Source organism: Euwallacea fornicatus, chromosome 14 (assembly GCF_040115645.1).
Source record: "Euwallacea fornicatus isolate EFF26 chromosome 14, ASM4011564v1, whole genome shotgun sequence".
In the NCBI taxonomy this organism is placed as follows: Eukaryota; Metazoa; Arthropoda; class Insecta; order Coleoptera; family Curculionidae; genus Euwallacea; species Euwallacea fornicatus.
The window spans coordinates 3,680,461-3,701,593 of NC_089554.1; the positions used below are offsets into that span (position 1 = coordinate 3,680,461).

The 21,133-nt window shown below is 36.5% G+C and overlaps 1 protein-coding gene across 1 annotated transcript in view; it reads left to right on the top strand.

The window, feature by feature from the left end:
- The window catches only part of LOC136343224 (dopamine receptor 1-like), a 145,970-nt gene extending 130,226 nt beyond the window's left edge, over nt 1–15,744 (top strand). Inside the window, exons 4-8 of the mRNA XM_066289814.1 lie at nt 950–1,095; nt 1,292–1,455; nt 7,668–7,900; nt 12,761–12,990; nt 13,045–15,744. Of these exons, the coding sequence (XP_066145911.1) occupies nt 950–1,095; nt 1,292–1,455; nt 7,668–7,900; nt 12,761–12,990; nt 13,045–13,428 (1,157 nt within the window). The 3' untranslated portion in view covers nt 13,429–15,744. The remainder of the gene's footprint in view (nt 1–949; nt 1,096–1,291; nt 1,456–7,667; nt 7,901–12,760; nt 12,991–13,044) is intronic.
- Nucleotides 15,745–21,133: the final 5,389 nt, after the last annotated feature.

The window sequence follows — 21,133 nt, forward strand, 5'->3', positions numbered from 1 at the left end:
AACGCTGAAGCATAGAAACCTGGTCAAGTATAATATTCCCCCTAATTCTGTACAAATTTGCAATATTCAAATTATTGATTCATGGTGTGCTTAATATGCTGATACCCACCAAACTTCAAATCATAATCTCGCATGTCGAAACAAGTTTTCAGTCCATAGCAGATGCAAAGTTAATAAATTTAGCATTTCCGAAATACACGGGGATATTTAAAACCTTTTAACCCTTTTAGGGAGTTTAAATATTTACACGGCTTTCTCAGAAGTTCCTTTTACTCAAAATCATGTGCCTACTTAACAGGAGAATAATCTGAGCGCTAAATGAATTGGTACAGCCAACATATTGCTCCCAGCCTTTGGCAGTAGTGCATATCAACCTCATTTCGTAACTAGCGATAAAATCTATTTTTTAAGGTTAGTTTCACTTTTTTTTTTTAAATTTCAGTCGATTAATAATTATGATTCCGGGAACTCCCCGTATTAATTTTAAGTTTAACAAAGAGGCAAGAACCTATTGTTTAGAATACCGGCAAAATTGGCTGCAGAATAGCGTCGGGTTATTAGATGAAGGTTTTTCCCCACTCAACATGAATTAGCCACGTTATCCGAGAATGAAAATTTATCAGAGATGAGAGACAAATATTTATCAGTTGAAGGACGTGGAGATTTTTTTAAGTTGTAGAAAATGAACATTTACTGCAGTTCTTCAGATACAAGACGCAGTTCCGATATGTTCAAAATTATACCATTTTCTTAGTATTTCTGCGTCGCAAAATTAGGGAAAGAAGTAATGTATTAAACTCGTTAGGAAAAGCTGTTGTGTGTGACCCTTGTGACACGAGTTGGGATTTCGCGGGTCTCGCCTCGCTCGTCGCGTAAAATATTTACCCGCTGGTTACACAACATATTCATTTCCTAACTGGTCACCTAACTAGCTCTTAATTTGTTTCAGGGGTATTCCTTTCTCTATTGATCTTCCTGTCCGTCGCCGGCAACATTTTAGTCTGCATAGCAATCTACACTGACCGAGGTCTACGAAGAATAGGCAACCTATTTCTCGCCTCTCTGGCCATAGCTGACCTGTTCGTGGCCTCGTTGGTAATGAGTTTTTATCACTGCACGTCCGGCATTGCACGAAGGCTCAAAACCACAGTCTAAATATTTGCGTTGAACTTTATCGGACAAGTTGTCCAAACAATGCATCGCTCAACGCAAACAAGTACCAAGATTGCCTTCACATAATTTTAGACCTAAACGTGTGTTTTTGAAAGTTATTGATTTGGGTAAATTTTAGGTAATGACCTTTGCGGGGGTGAACGATTTGCTCGGGTACTGGATATTCGGAAGCAAGTTTTGCGACACTTGGATCGCTTTTGACGTCATGTGTTCCACTGCCAGTATACTGAACCTCTGCGCTATATCTTTAGATAGGTATATACATATCAAAGACCCTTTGAGGTGAGTACAAGGGAGGAGACTTAAATTTTCCAATACTGTACTGTTAAAACGAAATAAGAGCCGATAGAGCTTTAAATTCCAAGTAAGTCTGGAGACATTTTATGAAAAGAAATAGCACGTCTCTGGGGGCTCATGTGTTGCCTTTAGGCAAACACTACAATGCGAGTCCAATTTATTTTAGACACTTTGGACGTATGTGTAAAACAACATGACTACTTTTTTGGGGGGAAACTCGAGACTTTCTTTCATCATCACTACGAAGAGTTCCCATTTTTTTTTGCTGTTATGTGAATCTCCACATATAGGGCTTATCCACGATCGATTTAGACGCTTAAGTTACTTGCGTCTAAATAGTACGTAGAGAGTGCTCGTTGTCGTCTGCAGAGCAAGTTTTTTTCGACGATTCGTAAACGGATCCCGAAAACTAGCAGAGTTGCGGCTTTTGGGGACCAATTTAAAACCACTTTTGGACTCTTGAAATGCGAACACATTTGACGAAAAAGAAAGTTTTATTTCGTCAAGACAACGTACTGATCGACACTTCCGTTATCGCGACGGTCGTCAAAGTCAATCAACTTTTTTTTCGAAATTTTTCCTTACACTCTCTACCAGATTTAGCCCCCTCAGATAATTTTCTATTTCGAAACTTGAAAAAATGGCTCGGTGGATAGAGATTTGCCAATAATGAAGAGGTCCAGTCCGAGGTTGATGCCTGTTTTCGAACATTCGACGCTTCTTACTATAAACTGGGCATAAAAGCCGTAAAACATCGCTGGGAAAAGTGTGTCAATCACCAATAATATAATATTTTCCAATTTTTTTTCTTTAAGTGTTAGGTCGGGTACATCTGAGACTATCCTCGTACATTTCTAAGCAACAATGAAAGGCTTTTTGAACTTCTACACTATTAATAATTATTTCGATAATAATAAATAATTGTTCATAGATAGGTATTAAATTTTTTCACCATCTAAAATATTGTTAGGAAAACAAATTCAAAAACTTAAACAAATAATAAATCATTCTGAACGACTCCATTGCCAATTTTCTTAAAATTACAATATCAGATTTAAAAAAGGCTGTAAGTCCGCCATTTTGAGAATTTATCGTGTACTCACTGGTATCAGTTTAAAGTCTGAAAAACACGTTTTTAAATAAGTCATAATCTATGAGGTTTTCCATTGAAAAAATAGTAAGTTTATGCAATATGTAAAAAATAACAGTCGTCAAAAAATCTGGTTAGGCTATCTTTTTTAGGGGAAAGTCTACAATATTCACATTTACATAATTTCTCTGGTGCCAAACATTACAGGATCATATCGATTACAAGAAATCGACAAAATTTTATTTTTGCTAAATATCTGGTAAGTCACGGTCTTTTTCAAAAAGCCAAAAGTGGCTTTGAATTGCCCCTTTAAAGCTGCAATTCTTTCCCCACTTAACTGACTATGTAGCTACTAATTTCCGAAATCCCTTCGCTAACGGTCGAAAAAACTCACCCTGTATGTTAAACCACATCTTGCCTGTAATCGTCCTTCCTCCTTTCATTTTCAACCTACGCTCGTTTCACGAACGCTGGTTACGCAGAAAATGGCTGATGAAAATGAAATGGTGAGCATTATTTTGGACAGTTATTGCTGCAAACATGTTTTTATTAACCTTAAAATGGGGCAAATACATTTGTAATATTTGGAAAAGTCTCCTTAAATATAAATATGCTCTTTTCACTATAATGGCCATGCTTATCTGGTTTAAATCAGTTACCGTGTAAATCCACTTCGGGGCCAACGAACTACCAGAAACTCTACGTATAAATCCATAGAGGCCTTAAAGCAATGCACTTGTTAAAAAGACGGGAAAACTATCGGTTAATGGATTATTTACATCATATTTGACGCTATATATTGCTGCCAAAGGCAGCCAATCTGAAAATAATAAACAGCAGAGTCATTTTCCTAACAAGTGCGAAATGTGGTAGTTTACACTAAATACTGGTAATATAGTTACACAGGGTGTAACACGTCAGCATTGAGATATTTCAGGGAGTGAAACTGCTCCGAAAATTAATTTAATAAGAGCTATTAGCCCCATAGCCAAAAACGCACCGTTTTCGATATACAGGGTAGTAAAATTTTGCAGTTTTTCTCATATTTTGGATTTTTTTGAAAATCCATTCGCCTATTTTCCTCAGGAGTTTACAACGAAATGTCAAAATTATTGGTAGCCATATACAGGATGTTATGTTTTTTGGGTCGTGCACTACTTTATACTTTGCGTCTTTTTTGGAACCCCCTGTATGAATTCTGATATTAAATTAAAATTTACTTTTCGATTCACTAGCTTGTTGGTCCCTTACAATCTGTTCATATCTTTGGCCGTTTTCCTATAATTTGCGAAAGTATTTATCGATGCAAATTAAGAAATTCCCATCTGCATATTCCGGTCTCTAATCTACGCTGCTATGGTATACGTGAAAAAAACTCAAAATCTAAGAAGAAATGCGAAACTTCCAGCCTGCATATCGATAATGATGCGTTACGGACCATAGGTTTATAGCACTATTTCAGCATTTTTTGAATACGGTTGCCTTCTTAAATATTTTCATAACCATATGTTATACCCTGTATATCGTAAGTATCGTAAGTATACTGTATATCGTAATTCCAAAATGACTCGGTGAAAAATTAAGTCAAGCCGGTTTTAATTGCATTTAATTAATGTAGATTTAACCGTCTCGAACTACATTTTTGGAAGCACCGCTTGAAGCTCTGAAATTCTTCGTTTAACTCAAATAGCAGTCGCTTATTTTCCTGAACGTTCCCACTTAATGTTACCCAACGTAATCTCTAAGCAGAAAGAAATTCCTGACAAATCTCCTGAGGTTAAACTAATTCCTAAACCAAACACCTGAGAAGGCGCTGAAAGTGTTTCGATGAATATCAAACCGGAATTAAATAAATTCCGAAGCTCTCAATGTTGCTGCATTTAGCGCGGATAGAGATTTGATTTACTAATGAAAAAATTTGACGATACGCATGACGTGGATTAGAGTGAGCCGGCCATGCGCGCGCGCCGCATCCACGTATAACGTCGCGAAACTGCCAACCATTTGCTATTGTAATTAGCTGAGTTTAATTAGCTGCAAGCCGGGATTGAAAATAATTCTGTCGTTTATTTGTCGGAACGACAAGAACGCGAGGAGAATTTCCAATCGGCTATAAATATCGAGTAAGTCACTAGAGAATTTGAAAATTTAAGCCCTAAAATTAAACTCCCAAGGTAGGGCAGCTCCTTGTTTAACGAAGGTATCTTTTATGAAATCGGCTATTTAACTAGGAATTATTACTGACATGCAGAGAGAACTGGTCCAAACAAGGGAGATTAAACGTTGTTTGTAGCATAATTGAAGGTGGTTCATTAAAAAGAGATTTTTCCTTTAAATGAATAACCCCAAACACAAAAGTTTAAAGAGCCACAGGCACTCGAGCTCTTCGCTTAGGTCTTATTTCAAATTCATAATACTCAATTAATGTAATTATTTTGCAATGGTTCCTTTTAAGTGCATCAAAGAGAAGAAAATTTGCTTTTTAAAATAATGAATGTTTTGCTCTGCGTTGTCTAGTGGAAAAGGGTATATCAGACCACTTTACTTGAAATGTTTGTTTCATCGTGAAATCTCTTTCTGAAGGGTCATATAAGCAACGGTACATTTCGCATGCTTCGAAAGGGCAACTTTACACGTTGGCGAGAGGAAAGTAAAGTTGATATTCATAAGCAATTCCTGAATTTGCAGATCACGTAAACCTCGGATAATTTTGATTAGTCAGAATGCCTTTATTGCAAGTTACTTGAGGCATCGCCTTTGAAAATCATTCAGGCAGCGTGCAAACCCACCTTGGATGTGTTTCGCTGCGATTTAATCTTGGCTAAGAATCCTCCGACAATCCTCCCGACCCGACACCTTTTTGCGTAAGTAGCTCTAATTTTTCCAGCTTAAAAGCGTTTTTTTTTTTTTTTTAATGGAATTTCAAGTAAGTCCTGCAAAACACGGGTGCTTAAATAGAATTATAATTAGCGCATTAAGAAACGGCTCGAACGAGGGATGTTTTTGAGTACCCTAGTTGGCCAATTATCATTTAATTAAGGGGCGGTTTTTATGGGAGGAAACTTGCTTTGAGCCTCGCAACTCCAGTTTTGCACAGAAATTCAGTGAGGAGAAAATACTCTGTCATTTAAATTAGAAGAGCATTAGGGATTGCTTGTGGGAAGTCTCAATGGGGCGAAACCCACATGTTTACGAAACTAAAATTATTGACAATCTCTTTGACATTATCAGCTTGGAGCTCATTTAGAAGAGAAAGACAGGGAATGCGTTTGATAGTCACTGAACTTAAACGCTTCTTGTAGGGTTGTTCTTCGTGATTCATGGAAGTTACAAAGGTTATATCTGAGAGTCTATGAAATTGTATTTTGCCAACATCAGTTGCAGACACAATTATCCAGGTGAACGTTTAAATTATGTTCGTGGAAAATTAGTTCAAAACCCTCTTGGGAAAAAAATGATACAAAGACGGTTTTAAATTCTAATTACCCCCCCCCCCCTGCTAACTTTTCAATGCATTATTATTTGTAAAAAAATCCACAGCAGCATTAACTAGAACTAGAATAATAACTTTTGTCCTTTATTTGTTTCTTTAAGCCTGGACCACCAACAGGCCGAAATGGCCGATTTTTTGAGATTGAAACATGGGTCAAGTAATACCTCAAAGGAAAGCTATTTCAAAACCACCTTTAACGGTGTAATACGATGAAAGAGCTATAAATAGGAAAAGATAATGTAAAAATGTAATACAAATTCCGTTTCATGGTTCATAAACATTTTTTTTAAAGCGCTAATAGAAAAATAATTAAATTAAATGCTCAAAATAGGTCCCATTTTGCTCCTGACAAAAATTTAACCTGTCAAAGAAGTTTCTACCTTGCATTAACGGAGGTTCGTGGGTTAATTGATCTGTAAACTTCTGTAATTCGACGTTTTTATTGCACTAAAAAAGTATTTTTATTACGTTAAAGAATTTATGATTGATTAAATTGCAACCGTTCACAACAAATTATGAGGAAAAATTTCAATGGTTAAGGGCGGTTTATTTTATGCCCCTAATATGCTTCAGTTATCCACCGCGCCAAGCGCTTTTGCCCAAGATAATATATATATATATAATGGAGTGATCTGGGATGTAATACAGACGACCATGGGATAGCGCAGATGACCCCATGATGAGATAAATGACTGCGCAACTCGTAACATTAAAAAAATAAAAAAACCTAGTTTTGATTTATATTTCATTTTTACGAAATTTATTTTTTGGTATATATAGTTTTTTTTGTCAAAAACGAATTGGTCGATTTTAAATCATATTACACCATTAAATGTCGTTTTGAAATACCGTTAATTTAAGGTGTCACTTGACCCATGTTTCGAGTTAAAAAATCGGCCATACTTCCCCACCGGGAGTGTAAGCAACATTTAGAAAAATAAACCTCAAAAGATGATTTTCTTTGTCCCATTTAATGCTGCTTTAAAAAAAAATTAAGTTAAAATTTGTTAAAAACTGAAGGGGGGGCTAGAACTTAGAGTCGCACGGTATGCATAGACAGGCGAGGTGAGGTATGACGAGATAGAAATAGAATTGCATTTATGGCGGGACTGCGATCGTTCGTCCATTTCGATGTTACTGTCAGGGAAGTATTCTGCTCTCCGGATCAAAAGATCTGACCATGCATAAGGGATGAGAGCAATTTAGTAAACCTCCTCGTGCACTGTTCCACTTTGAAAATCGATACATTTCGTGGATGTTTATTTTTGAAAGGTCCAAGATTAATTGCCCCTAGTAAATTTGAAAAAAACATGTTTTCTGGGTAATAAATGTTCGAAATTATGTTCAGGAGTAAGCTGTCGCTGCCAATTTTCGGAATGCATGTTGACAACCCGCACCATAAATTAAGCGACATGACAAAATTACTCCTCTGCCTGCAATCAGTAAATTGAATTAATAGCCAGTTCTGTGTTTGGAGCAGACCGATGGCTAATCGATGAAAACCTTTCTTCCTTCCCGTCGTCCTCAACCTCCCATTTTTGACTGAAATAGCGAACAAGACTCCATAATTCCCCCTAGCTCCTGCCCAGGATTTTATTATCTCGTATGTTTCAGGTACGGTCGGTGGGTGACCAGACGAGTGGCTTTAGCAACAATTGCCACGATATGGCTTCTAGCTGCCCTCATCTCTTTCGTCCCCATTATGCTGGGCCTCCACCGGCCCTCGCAGCCCTTTGTAATCGAGTCGGGGGGCCAAAACTACCCCACGTGCGCTTTGGATTTGACCCCCACGTACGCGGTCGTTTCCAGCTGCATATCTTTCTACGTTCCTTGTATTGTCATGTTAGGCAAGTAGTTTTTATTTAACCTCCTCGGAGGGCTTGTAGAACCCCATTTACATTACGGGCTGTTTTGTTTCGTTTAAAGGATCGAAACGTATAGAAGAAAATCTAATATTGCGCAATGCCTAGAGCAATAAATTTTATATTGGACTTGCACTTTCCGATATCTCTATTTACTACATATATCAGGTCTCGGTTCTTATTTGCGAGGCCATAAATTTATCAGTGTTTCCTTTTCAATGCAAATGATAGCTTAAGTGAGAGATGGGAATTTGAGCCCCAATGACCTTAAATCAACTGCCAAAAGCGATTTTGTCTATTTTTGTCCTAAAAGGGAGCGGAATGAACAAGAAGTTGGATAATGCATGTCGATTAAAATGAATGCTCGGGAATCTGTGCACGTAAAGAATACTTTCGATCTGGTTCACACGCTGATTGAACTTTTTTATTGAAGAACTTGGTAACTCGATCGTTTAGCTTGGAATGGTGACAAAAAATATCTAAAAGTGTTTTATGTCATACAAGACCTCTCCGCATATAAGAAGTGACCGTTAAGGTACTGGCCGTACGGGACAATCGAATTGGAGCATCCATTTGTGAGTTCCGCGTAACCCAAGTTTTTTACAGAGTTCTCTTGAAAACTGGCTCGATGTGGGGATAAATTGTTGAAAAAAAAACAGGATTGAGTTCATTCAATAGGGTCAGCAGAGACGCTATACAGGATGTATTTAAAACGCACCACTTGAGTTTTCTGATATTTTGTAATGGAGGTTCGGGATTTCCATGAAAGTTATTGTGAGCAATGACTCAGTTACACATCACCACAACATTTGTCATCAAACGTCTCGTCAACAACAGAACATATCGCAATACAACTGTAGCTACAGGTAAAGTCGCGAATAATGGCGCTTGTTACGACGACAAGTCGCGTATAAAGACGGAAATTCGAACATTTTTATTTGAAAAAAGTCGCTTTTAACGTCCGAAAAAAAGACATTTTCGGTGATTTGCTAACAGGATGTAACGAAGCTGCAGGATATAAATTAATATAATAATTGTAGTATAAAATCGATACTGCCAGCATTCTTTAAAAAGTCGTTCGGAAAGGGACCGATATTCTTTAAAAAGCTCCGACTTTAGCGGCTTAAGAGACAAATCCCAAAAAAATTCTTTTTAATATACATATTTGGCACACCTCCATACATATGTGTTATAATGGTTTTTCTTGGATTTCTATGTAAAACTGCTAAAACATCGCTTTTTATAAGTTTCGGACTGTTAGCGTAATTTTTAGATGAATGCTGGCAACGTCGATTTCCCATTGCAATTACTATAACTACATAAAAAGTCAATTTTCTTGAGCCATTTACCGTTACTAAGCAACTAAAACTGCGACTAAAAGATTTATTGAATTAAACCATAGAATCTGAGTTTTCTATGTATCGATATATCGTTTTACTTCGGTAAATGGCTCAAAGTTAATGTTTTATAGAAGAATGTACAGAGCAGAGGAATTATCGGGAAAATTCTCGAATTACGAACGAAAACTATATAGGACTGCTCACTAATGCATCAAAGTGGAATACCTCAGTATATATGAATTTTAGAAGGAAATGTTTCGTTCCAGAGTTTTTGGTCATTAAGAGGTATATATTTTAAAATTGTTTTCAAATGTACAGGGTCCGTCATAAAAATGTGATAGTACAATGGCATGTTTTTTTTTTTTTTTTTAATGGAACCCACCTAATTTTTTTGGCACTTTGGGATTTACGCCAAATTTTAAAGTCCGTTTATTTGGAAAATGTCATGTTTCGTTTCCGAGTTATTCAGGAAAATTCGAATATTTTGATAGGTGCAAAGTCTCGTGGAAATCGGTGCTACACTCTAGCCGCTGCAAATGTCGGAATCGGTCTTCTGGGACAGGACTCCGAGAGGACCTAATAAGGTACATTTTGACGTATTTTAATTAAAAAGAAGGCCATTCCCATAACTTCCGAAATCGCATGACTTCCAACCCCTACAACTTGCTTGTTTCAAATGGAATGCTCCAATTTTGCCGACGGCGTCGCGTTCAGAATTCAAAAATCTACAATTTCTACAATATTGCTGAAAACGATCAGCAAAACAAAGAGCGTGCAATCGATCTTTTGGATGCAACATCAATGATTTCTGAAGCATAGAACGGGGTATCACTCCAGAAAATCATGATTTGTTTTAAACATGGAGGTTTAGAACTAACACCAGTAGCTGATAACTTTGGAGAGGAAGACGTTCTTCTTTCTTGCTAAGGTGGCAAGAAAGATAAATAATAATTTTGAGAGAGAAGATGATGTTCATCTCTCGATGATGAAAACGAAAACCTAGGGAGCAAAGCGCAAACGGAGTGACCACTATACAAAATATCCAAGATGCACGCGATAGAAACTCTGAAATTGGTGAAGACTTTAAACTGTCATCGTAGAAAGCTCCACGAGCCGCAGGAACCTTAAACAGTTTTGCGCTAGAGAGTTATTACTGAAACAAAGGCCTTCAAAGCACACAAAGAACTGAAGTCAGTCCCATAGATGAAAATATTTTAATTTGTTTATTTTAGCTTACGTTTCAAAAAACAAACAAAAATTACAAAATATTTCAATAAATAATGTGTTGTTACCATACATACGCGAACATAAATAAGTTAGTAGTTATATTAAATTATTTACGTTTTATTATTTGCCTGTTATAGTTCATAATTTTTTAAATAAATGTTTGTGTGTGTTTTTTTTTATGTTTCATTAATTATCAAAAGAAACAAGTCCTGATGTAACGACGACCGGATATAACGACCCTTTTTACTCGGTCCCCTAGCCATTCGTTACATCCGACCTCCGTTGTATTTCTTTCGTCCGATGGATTTCGTTGATATTTTCAATTTCTCTTACCTCCCTTCGTAATTATTTGAATGAGCAGGTGGAGGACAAGTCGATGCCAACAATTTGAAAATCAATCTGAAATATGGCGGATAGCACGTAAGTCATTTATCAGGCTCTTGCCACAACGCACACAAATATATACAGGAATCGACTAGGATCTATTAGTTGCCCTCCCATAAATTCCGGTTTCCGGTATTTTGAATAGTTCCGCAAACTAGATAAGTGCTTTTTGGCTCAGTGACATATCAGTCGTTTATCTCAGTCGCGTTCTGCATATTAGCCCAATTAATTCTTGTCAGAAGTGAGGATGGTAAATTGTAATCGTTTAGTTTTATCCCTCCGAGATAAATCTGTCATATTTTTTAAATTTATATAGAGAATCGCTGAGCGGGGACCATTTTTTGATAGATTAAACACGTAAAATCCTGCAGCGCAAAGCGCAGCGGTGCTTTACATTTCCGACGAGATTTATTTTACACCATTTTGTTTCCTGCCATATGTTACCCGCTCAAGGAAAGATTATAAAATATGTATCTCTTTTTTATTGCCCAGGACGCCGTAAAGGGCCCTAAACTTTGTAACGTTTAAAATCCAGTTGGCACTTCATAACAAAATGAAGTATGACACACACTTTATTATACGCGAGAAGATGTGCCATTGGAGCGTTGGGGCAAGGCGTGAGAACTTAAGCCTATTTTAAATGCCACAGCCTATCGTTGCGAGACCTAATTAGATACGACATTACCAAGTAAATTGCCTAATCAAAAAACCTATTACTGCGCGGTTTCAAGAGCAACTTTCAAACCCATTGAAAATTAGCTTTATACGTAGATTAATGACATCCCATTTAAATACCTGGATGACGTGAGCAGGAAAATAGAATTCATCAATATTTACGTAAGTTTACTCGAAACCGAATTACCATTATTACCATTCCACGCTGGATTAGTAACTATAACAATAAATAAATTTCAACAATTCCGGATTCAGTTGGTTCACTTAGACTAACCTGAACTATTCACATTAGGTAGTCGGTATGGCTCAGTTGCAATGATGCTGAATTACAAGCGAATAATGATGCAGGGCTATCAGCAACTCCAAAAGATTCATTGAGGCAGCAGTTAAAGATCTGAATGAAGGCAATGATAATTATTATTGCAGCCCTATGTTCCATAAGCGAGTATGCCCACATACCGGAGGAAACCGGAGTGATTTGGAGCATGAATTCAAACCGGTCATACACATTCATGAACCGGAAGTTCATCGGATTCCGCGTAAAATGAAAGCCGCATGCCATGATGCAGTTATAAGGAATTCTTATGTGTGCTCGGTATGGTGGAAAGTAATATAATCTCGAATAATATGGGCGTGAGGGCAATAGCTCGCTTATGCCGAAGATTCACCGAGAGAAAAATTCCCCTTCATCAGAAAATTTGTTTCAAGGGCAAGGAATCGTTCACTTTATGATCTACAAAGAACGAACGAGTGAATTGCTTATTACAAGACGTGTTAGCTGCAAGATTTTTCAGCGGAACGCATAGCAAAAAAAATGTTTTAATCGTGCAGAAATGAAAGGCATTGCCGAACGATTTTGTATACGTTAACGGCAACTTCTAGTACTCAGCTGACAGAAAAGATTGCGTTTCAAATAAACAGTAGAGTCTGAAGCATCTGGAAAATTTGACAAAGAAAATACACTGTCGTTCCAGTTCTTCATATTTTGTATAAAAATGTCACCATTTCTCATATTAGACGGGCAGGGAAAAGGGGCTGCAGACATGAATATTTAAACTGTTCTCTTGTCATCATTTGAGACTATTCCATGTTGACTAAGCGTCGTTTTTCGCGAACTTTAAAGGATTTTCCATCCGTCTGAACACTTGACCAAACAACATTCATAAACAAATTTCTCCCCGAACTTGAATTCAAGCTTCAACAATGCATTCTGTTTCAGGAATTTATTGTAGATTGTACTGCTATGCTCAGAAGCACGTTAAAAATATCAGAGCAATCACGAGACCCATTGATATTCCTAATTCCACCTCAAAAAAGAAAAGCATGAAGCAGAAAAACAAAGCTCTTCACATCCATCTTCACAACCACCAAAGCTCACCCTATCACGTGAGCGATCACAAAGCGGCCGTCACTGTGGGGATCATAATGGGAGTTTTCCTGATTTGCTGGGTAAGTTTCAGATAGCAGTTTCTCCAAGTTAACTGTAGTTGGGTTCTCTTGCAGGTACCATTCTTTTGCATCAACATCGTTGCTGCTTTCTGCAAAACCTGCATTCCAGACATAACTTTCAAAATTCTCACATGGTTGGGATACTCGAATTCCGCTTTCAATCCCATCATCTATTCGATCTTCAACACTGAATTCCGGGAGGCGTTTAAGCGCATTTTAACGGCCCGGTACCCGGATTGGTGCAATTGCGGCTATCAGTCGGTTTCCCTGAATAACGAAAAGTACGTTACTGACTATGGCACCAAAACCTTGGTAGTGAACACGAGGAGGAACGGTTCCTTCGGTGAATTTTCCAGTGAACACTTGAGTTGTGAGTCAGTGAGGCAAACAAGGGTGAATTCTGCGGCCGACGTCCTGGACGAAGTCAGCGATATTTGACAGGACTACGATCATCTACAGGACACTATGGTGTAGGAATTTGGAAGACTGATGATTCTAAAGAAACAACTTTATGTCTGGCATAGAACAATATTAACGAAGCTGCTGAAGAAGTCATCATCAGCAATTTGTCTCAACTTCTGGTACTGGGTCACTCGGAAGCATCAGTACCTAGAATATAAAGGCTGATTTGTTTCCTTCTGGAGAAACATGTCCAAGTGTAAATAACTAATTTGAAACCATACAGGATGAATTAACAACAGCTGTACATCTGATTATTGTAATTTTGCAGCACTGACTTGAAATCGTTAAAATTGCTTATATAGACTCTATTTTGCAAAATGATGGATCTACAGGGTAGTCTGAAATTCATGAGCGATAAAGTAAGGATGAACTTCAAGGATTTCACAGTTAAATTCTAAATTTCGTCATAGCTTCTAAAGTAATTAATATTGCATGAAAAGTAAACTCAATCGTAGACCCTAATAGAATCGCGGTCAAGGATATAGTTAGTTCACCCTGTATACTAAATGTGAAATACTCGGTTGACCAAAAATCTATTGGAAGATGAACTTGATAGAGAAATATAATGAAGGTTTATCTATTTCAAATTCTCTACATTGTTAATAACATTTCTAAATATTTTCAAGAACTTAATTGGCAGATCAGCGTCAACTTTTAGTTATCTTAAAATGTTCGAATTTAGAGCCCTTTGTATAATAATGATTTTTTGGTAGAAGGAAGTAAAACAGAGACTTCATCCGGCATCCTTCCAATTCACGATTCAATAATACAAATTAAGAAACGAACGGCTGTGAACACGCGACGGTCCTGTGATCAATCACCTTTAATAATACGCTCAAAAAGATCACACAATATTGTTTACTTATCCGAACTCACATTGGCATAAAAGGAGTACGATGATGGAAAGATATTTCAATCTTTTCTGCGGTTCAACGAGGAAAAATGATGAATGAATTGTGTATAAGAGTAAAAGTTTCCTTTTCAAACTGAATTAGCATTGGTTGCCTGAACAGGAAAACCCCTTCTATGCATTTAACACCATTGAGAGGAAAGTTGCTGTAGAGAGGCAAACAAGTGGTCGTCAGTGTTTTGAGGGGAGATTTCCCCAATACGAAACTTGAAATTAAGTTTTTAGAGAAACGATAAAGCGAGGCTCTAAGTTCGAACATTTCCCATACAGGATGACATATGCGATTCAATCTTTCTTATATGTGATATATTTTGTACCAGTTTCGGTTAAGTTGCCGCACATAAGTAGTGAAATATTGTACAGATCCCTAAACATACCGTAGCAAACTGTTGACATAAGTGATAAAGGAGGTAAGTTAGCGTAATCTCACTTAAAGCAATTAACAACGAGAGCGAAGAAACACAACACGATTATTTTGTTTAGTGGATGATGTATTTACTACAATATTTATTACAAATATCCATGTTTCGTTTCTGAACGCAAAACAACAATAACGAAGATTAATTAATAGCCAAATTACGTTATATTGAATCATGTTATAAAGGCCTACGTTTCATATCAATATGTGCAGGGTTTTCGTAAACTGGCAATTTATGTAAACGGTATTGTTTGCAATTATTGACAGAGCACCGCCTCGGGTGCACTTACCCAAAGTTGTGTAAACAACTATTAGTGTGATAATAAGTACTAATTTGCCATACAATTCTAACGATATAAACAGATCGTTTCAGTCCCGCACAACCAATCAGCGGCAGGAGATTTGAAACGCCAAGAGATTCTATTGTGCATACCCAGTATATGCCCACCACGACATTTGTCCTTATGCATACCTCGACGTGCTGTAAACCTTCGTAGAACAGGCAGAAAATGACTACCTGACATGGTTGTCCATTTCCAAATGGATCCCACGGTAGACGGCGCAGTTGACGATTTTTGCTGCATGAAAGACAAGAGTTTCGATTTGGTTTGACTTCATCAGGAGCTGTGTAGGCCATAAGTCCGTCATTATTATTATTTTTTAATTTGTTTTTGTCCACATACAGTCACTCAAAAAAGTATTTGTACAACCGAAAAAAAAATTCTGTAAACCGTAACTTTTGACTGATTTTGTTCAAATTTTGTATAATGAAAATTCAAACCGAAACTCAATTTGCGTAATTGAGCAACTTTTGAAAATTTAACTTTTAGAGTGCTTTCCAGTGTTTAAAAAAAACTCCGTTTTGAAAACTTCTTGCGCGGTGGAAATTTTTCAATGTGGTTTTAACATTCTTGTAGAGGGGATTTTTCTTCATATATCCTGAAAATTTGATCAAAATCGAACCGCAAATAAGGGAGTTGCAGCTTTTTAAAGTCGTTAAAAATGTCAAAGTTTCGTCATTTTGCGCGAAAATCGTCACTCTTTGGCGTTTTTGAAAGGCTGCAACTCCCTTATTTGTTGTTCGATTTTGATCAAATTTTCAGGATATATGAAGAAAAATCCCCTCTACAAGAATGTTAAAACCACATTGAAAAATTTCCACCGCGCAAGAAGTTTTCAAAACGGAGTTTTTTTTAAACACTGGAAAGCACTCTAAAAGTTAAATTTTCAAAAGTTGCTCAATTACGCAAATTGAGTTTCGGTTTGAATTTTCATTATACAAAATTTGAACAAAATCAGTCAAAAGTTACGGTTTACAGAATTTTTTTTCGGTTGTACGGATACTTTTTTGAGTGACTGTATATATTTGACAATTTACGAAAACATTGCAAAAAGCTTTGCTACAGGGTTGTACAAAAGAAAGTGGCATGTAAATAAATGTACATAAACATACCTGTCTATAAAAGCTCTCCAGAGCAAATAAGACATATCTTAGCGAATAAACATCTTTCTTTTATACTATGTACCTACTTGTAAATATGTATTACATGGTCTCAAAAGATGAATTTCACTTACTTAAAAAACTATTTTCGTCTACCCGGTAGTTCCCGAGTGGTTAAAATGTACAATAAAACTCCTTAATGTTTTATACCCTTGGACTGGAAACATGCAAATATTTCATTCGTCTGATGATAATTACTGTATATAGAAAAATATAAATCGATATTTGATTTGAATATGTTTCATTCCCGAAACTGTCTCAGCGTGCAATAAGAAAATTCCTGATGAGTGCTGAAGCCGAGAAGGTCCCAGAAACGACAACTGTCGAGTTATCCGCCACCCGCTTGCAAAAATTGCTTATCCTAGTTTAACAACTCCTCTGGAGCAATTTACTAATTCCAGTTAATCAACCTTACTGGTTCGACAATAAATAACTTATTAGAGGCTGCTCTCGTAAACCAATTTATGGCATGATCCAGCTTAATTTAAAGTTTTGTTGTAATTAAGCCTCGTCTTAACTATCGAATCGAAAATTGTTTCGCAAATCGCTTCTGATTACAAATCGATATAAAATGCCTTGAAAAGACTATACAGGGGTTATAAATTCGGTTGTTGGTTAAGCGAAGGCAAAATCGGAACACGTTCGTTTTTAGAGACAAAATTAGCGCACTTATAGAGCGAATTTTTGAAATAGTATATTTTCTAGTATGTAGCTACTAAAGGTCGTTGGCGGTGTTTATTGCCAAAAAAGGCAACAATAATTTCAGATTAGAAATTGTTATTCCCTGCGGGAAAACCGTTTTAATTTTAATACCTTCCTGATCTGCGGAATAATTAAGGAAGATTTAAGAGCAACTAGGAGCGCATTAACAGAATTAAAATATTAATTGGTGATTTATCGGTCTATAAATGAGATCGGTTAATAACTTTGTTTAAGGCATTTCACAGGGTGAAATATCTCAAAAAGGAAATCGGAAGTTATTGTTATCGAAATCTTCATCCGACATAAATAACCTCGATCTGCTAAACGAGATAGTTGTTTTAAGATTCTATAATAATCTCCAGCGGAACCTGACTTAAATAGGCCTAACTAATCTAGACTATTGGACCATGTCATGTAGCGATAATCCTTATCAGCCCTGAACATAGGGAGTATTAAAATAGCTCTAATCAGAGCTCTACTCCCTAGGGCCACGAACACGGAATTAGGAGTTGCTGTAATTAGAAATTAATGCCTACATAATTTAGTAAATTCAGGTAAAATCGTTCTCTCAGGAAGTGAGGCCCATTAATCAACTTTTACAGGCCTGAAAGTTTGAAATGGATGTTGGGACCGATTACTTTTACTTTTTATTGCTTTCCCCATTGTGTGATTATGCCGAAAATTAATCGAAACTGTCATATCAAAGTCCCTGGAATATTCCTCTTGCGCTACTTCCTGATGAACTTCCCCAAAAAATTGCTCGGCTATGTGTATCATTTTCATATGCGTTCATTAATAGAACTAGTTTCAAATACGAATTAATTAAGTCAGACGTTGAAAAGGTTTCTTCGGCATGAGCGACAAACTGTAGAGTAACAGCGCAGGTCGTGCAGTCATCAAATAATTTTGTTACGTAAGTAGCCCTGCAATAAGTCTTCTCTCGGCAAAGTAGTTCACACGAGTGCGTTCATTACTAGAAAACTGTAGAGCCAGTGCAAAGTAAAGCAATTTCAAAAGGACATGAAACTTTGCGCTATACACTTGCAGAAGTTGTAAATAATGAAATTACAGAAAACGATTGGTGAAACCCCATCTAAAGACATTGTAAATCTCTTACACTTTACGAGATATTGGAATTTGGGGGGAGGTGGGGGCGATCGTCCGTAAGACCCGTAAGACCTACATTGGCCAGAAGTTAATCAACCAGCATTGGGTCTGGCAACTTTACTATACTATATCCAAAGAGATTGACTGCATATGAACAAAATGTGTATTTTTTTTATTTAGGGTCTTGCATGCAGAGTTGCGGATATTGATCGATCGATTCCGCGAACGGTGATGTTAGCTAAGTAAGAAAATGTGTCTTGCAAAGGCTCATTTCTTATTAAATCGTTTGTGAATTTGACACCGAAAATGCATAACATTTTTGCTAATACCAATTAAAACTTATCAAACCGATATAAATTACGAAAATCTCCAAAAAAGTGCTGCAGATTCATGCTTATTAATTTGAATTCGATGGATCATGATATTTGCGCTACGAAGTCAGATGATGCTGAACACTCCACGAAGAATGAACTTATTCACTGTCTGAAAGCAATCAGTCCCAAATCATCTTTATTGGTGGTTACCAAAACCTGCGCGCGCAACAACATTTGCTTATTTCAACGATATCCTCTTTAAAAAAATCTTTGGGACTCTTGTTCTATAATTTTTTTTTATACACCGAATATCAGTCGCAAATTAAGCACACGTTTAGAAAGCAAAAGGCAACTGTCATAATGACTATTATTACAGAATAATGTATCTCTGGAAAAGGCCTTACTGCACCCAGTACCGGCTTTACGGGGAGGCAAGCTTGGATGGCTACTCATGACGGTAAACCAGGCAGGGTCGCAGTTTTCCTGGAGGGTAGGGGGAGGTAATTAAAAATTTCTCCCAGGGCACCAGACTTGCTAGACCGGTCTTGGCTGCACCAAAACTAACTTCTAATCCACGACCCTTCTGAAGCGTGTCTCCTCAAGTATCGTATCCTCAAACATATTACTGCCCACACCATATGAGATACTAAGACGTGGTGGTTTTAGAAATATTCGTCTTCCAAAGGAAAAATCATAAAATTCTTCTCTTTATTTTATTTGTCTCTATTCAACTGCAATTTATTTCAATTTGAGTTATCGGGTTGGACAACGTATATTCAGCAGATACGTGGGCAAGTAATGTGTCTGATGTATGGCTACTTCTGTTATATCTACGAAACTGGCAAACTTGTTGTAAAATCTCACTTTTTGTTATAGTTAAGACAAATAGAGCTTCGTGCAGAACAAATGTTCCGTGGACGCTTATTAGCCGCAAGAATGTTATTTTTGGACAATGTTGCAAGCAACGAAAAGACCTTTGGGGAATAAAGCGTTAATTGGGCCAACTTTATTTGAAGGAAAATCACATATTCAAAAACTTTTTAAATTTCCCCTGATTTCACACATTATTGGGAATGTAAATATGTATATTAATTTTTTGCTGCGCTTTTTGCTCGTTACAGAGTTATGTAAGAATTTGTGTTTAAATTTTAGAAGCATACAGAGTGTCCAATTTAAAGTTATGATTAAAGAGCACTCAAAAATGGTACATTGTATGAAAAAAAGTTTCAAATAAAAGTTGTCCGGTAAAGAGGGGAACATGTCATGAAGATAGTAACTTTTAGCCAAAGTGTCATTATGAGGTCATTTTAAGGGCAACCTCTGTTTTTAAACGGCAACTCCGTATTTTTCTTACAGATCTAAAAATATATCATTTAAGAAAATATATATTTTTTGTGGTTCTTCCATGACGGGCCACGCCACTGAGACATACGCATTAGGCACAATTTTAAGCCAGAATCATTGGAAAAAATGCTAGTTTGTTATCTTATTCAGAAGCAATTTAAATACCGAAAAAATTTTTCGCATTTATTTTCCATTTTTCAAATAGCAATATGGTGGCTCATTGCGATTTTCTAAAACACTATTTCGTCACAAATGTTTTTATACCAAATACAAAGTATGTTCGTTTAGAAGTGAACCGTTAATTCATTAAAAACCTTCAAATTTAGAAAAAAAACTTCCAAATTACAGAACAAAAAAATAAAATGTTTCTACTTATAGAATTGTTTTTTTTTCTTCTTCATTAGCATTTAGCGTTTTCACTTTATCCATTAATTTTTTTAAATATTCGCAACTTGGATGGTTTCTATGTGGCAACCTTTCCGCGTAAAGTCGCTCAGTGTCAGAAGGCTGTTCACATTTTCCAAATACTTACAGCATATAAATTTTTTCAGAAAAAAAATATTTTTTAAAATTACATATTTTTATACTAAAATTTACCTCTAGATTCCAAAAAATTTTAAATTTATAGGGCATTACGTTTAAAAATCGAAAGTTCAGGTAACTTCCGGTTAAGCTGGACGCACTTAATAAACGTTATTAATGTCAATCCATCGACTCTATCCGCACATAGGGTCTCTCCACATTTCCACTTTCTAAGTTTAAAAACAAAAAAATTATAAGGGCCAACCACCTTCTTGAATCACCCTGTATAACCAAAATTATCGTTCGTATGAAAAAATCCATTAGTTTTTTTTTATAGGACATTTCATTGGCTGCAACTTTAGTTCTTTTGACTTTTTTTGTAAATGTGGTGGGTTCCGAGATATTCACAAAAACCGAATTTTACGCAAAACATATTTACTAAGTCAAATATTGATCATTTGTTTAACTCTCTTAACACGTACGACTGCCACTTCATGAAAATTATCCATAAAGAATAATTTTTTACAAATGAGTCACGTAGTTCTCAACGTGTTTAAACAATAATGTGTTTTTAAATTCAGCTGTCTTACGGGAACGTGAAGTGAAAAGGGGGGTGTTGGGTAGGATAACTAAAACGTGCTTTTAATGTATTTTTAGTTTTCTAAAGGGTACCACATCACATGTGTCAAATATTTTTCTTGCACAGAAGCCACGCTAACATTTTAGTTTGTTTTTAAGTTCGTTCGAATAAGGAATTCCATGCAAAAAGAGATTCGGAGCAAAGATAAGTGGGAAGAGAGCATAAAACATATACGATAAAATTGCGTTTTTTTATGAATATCTCGGAAAGCACTGCATTTGTG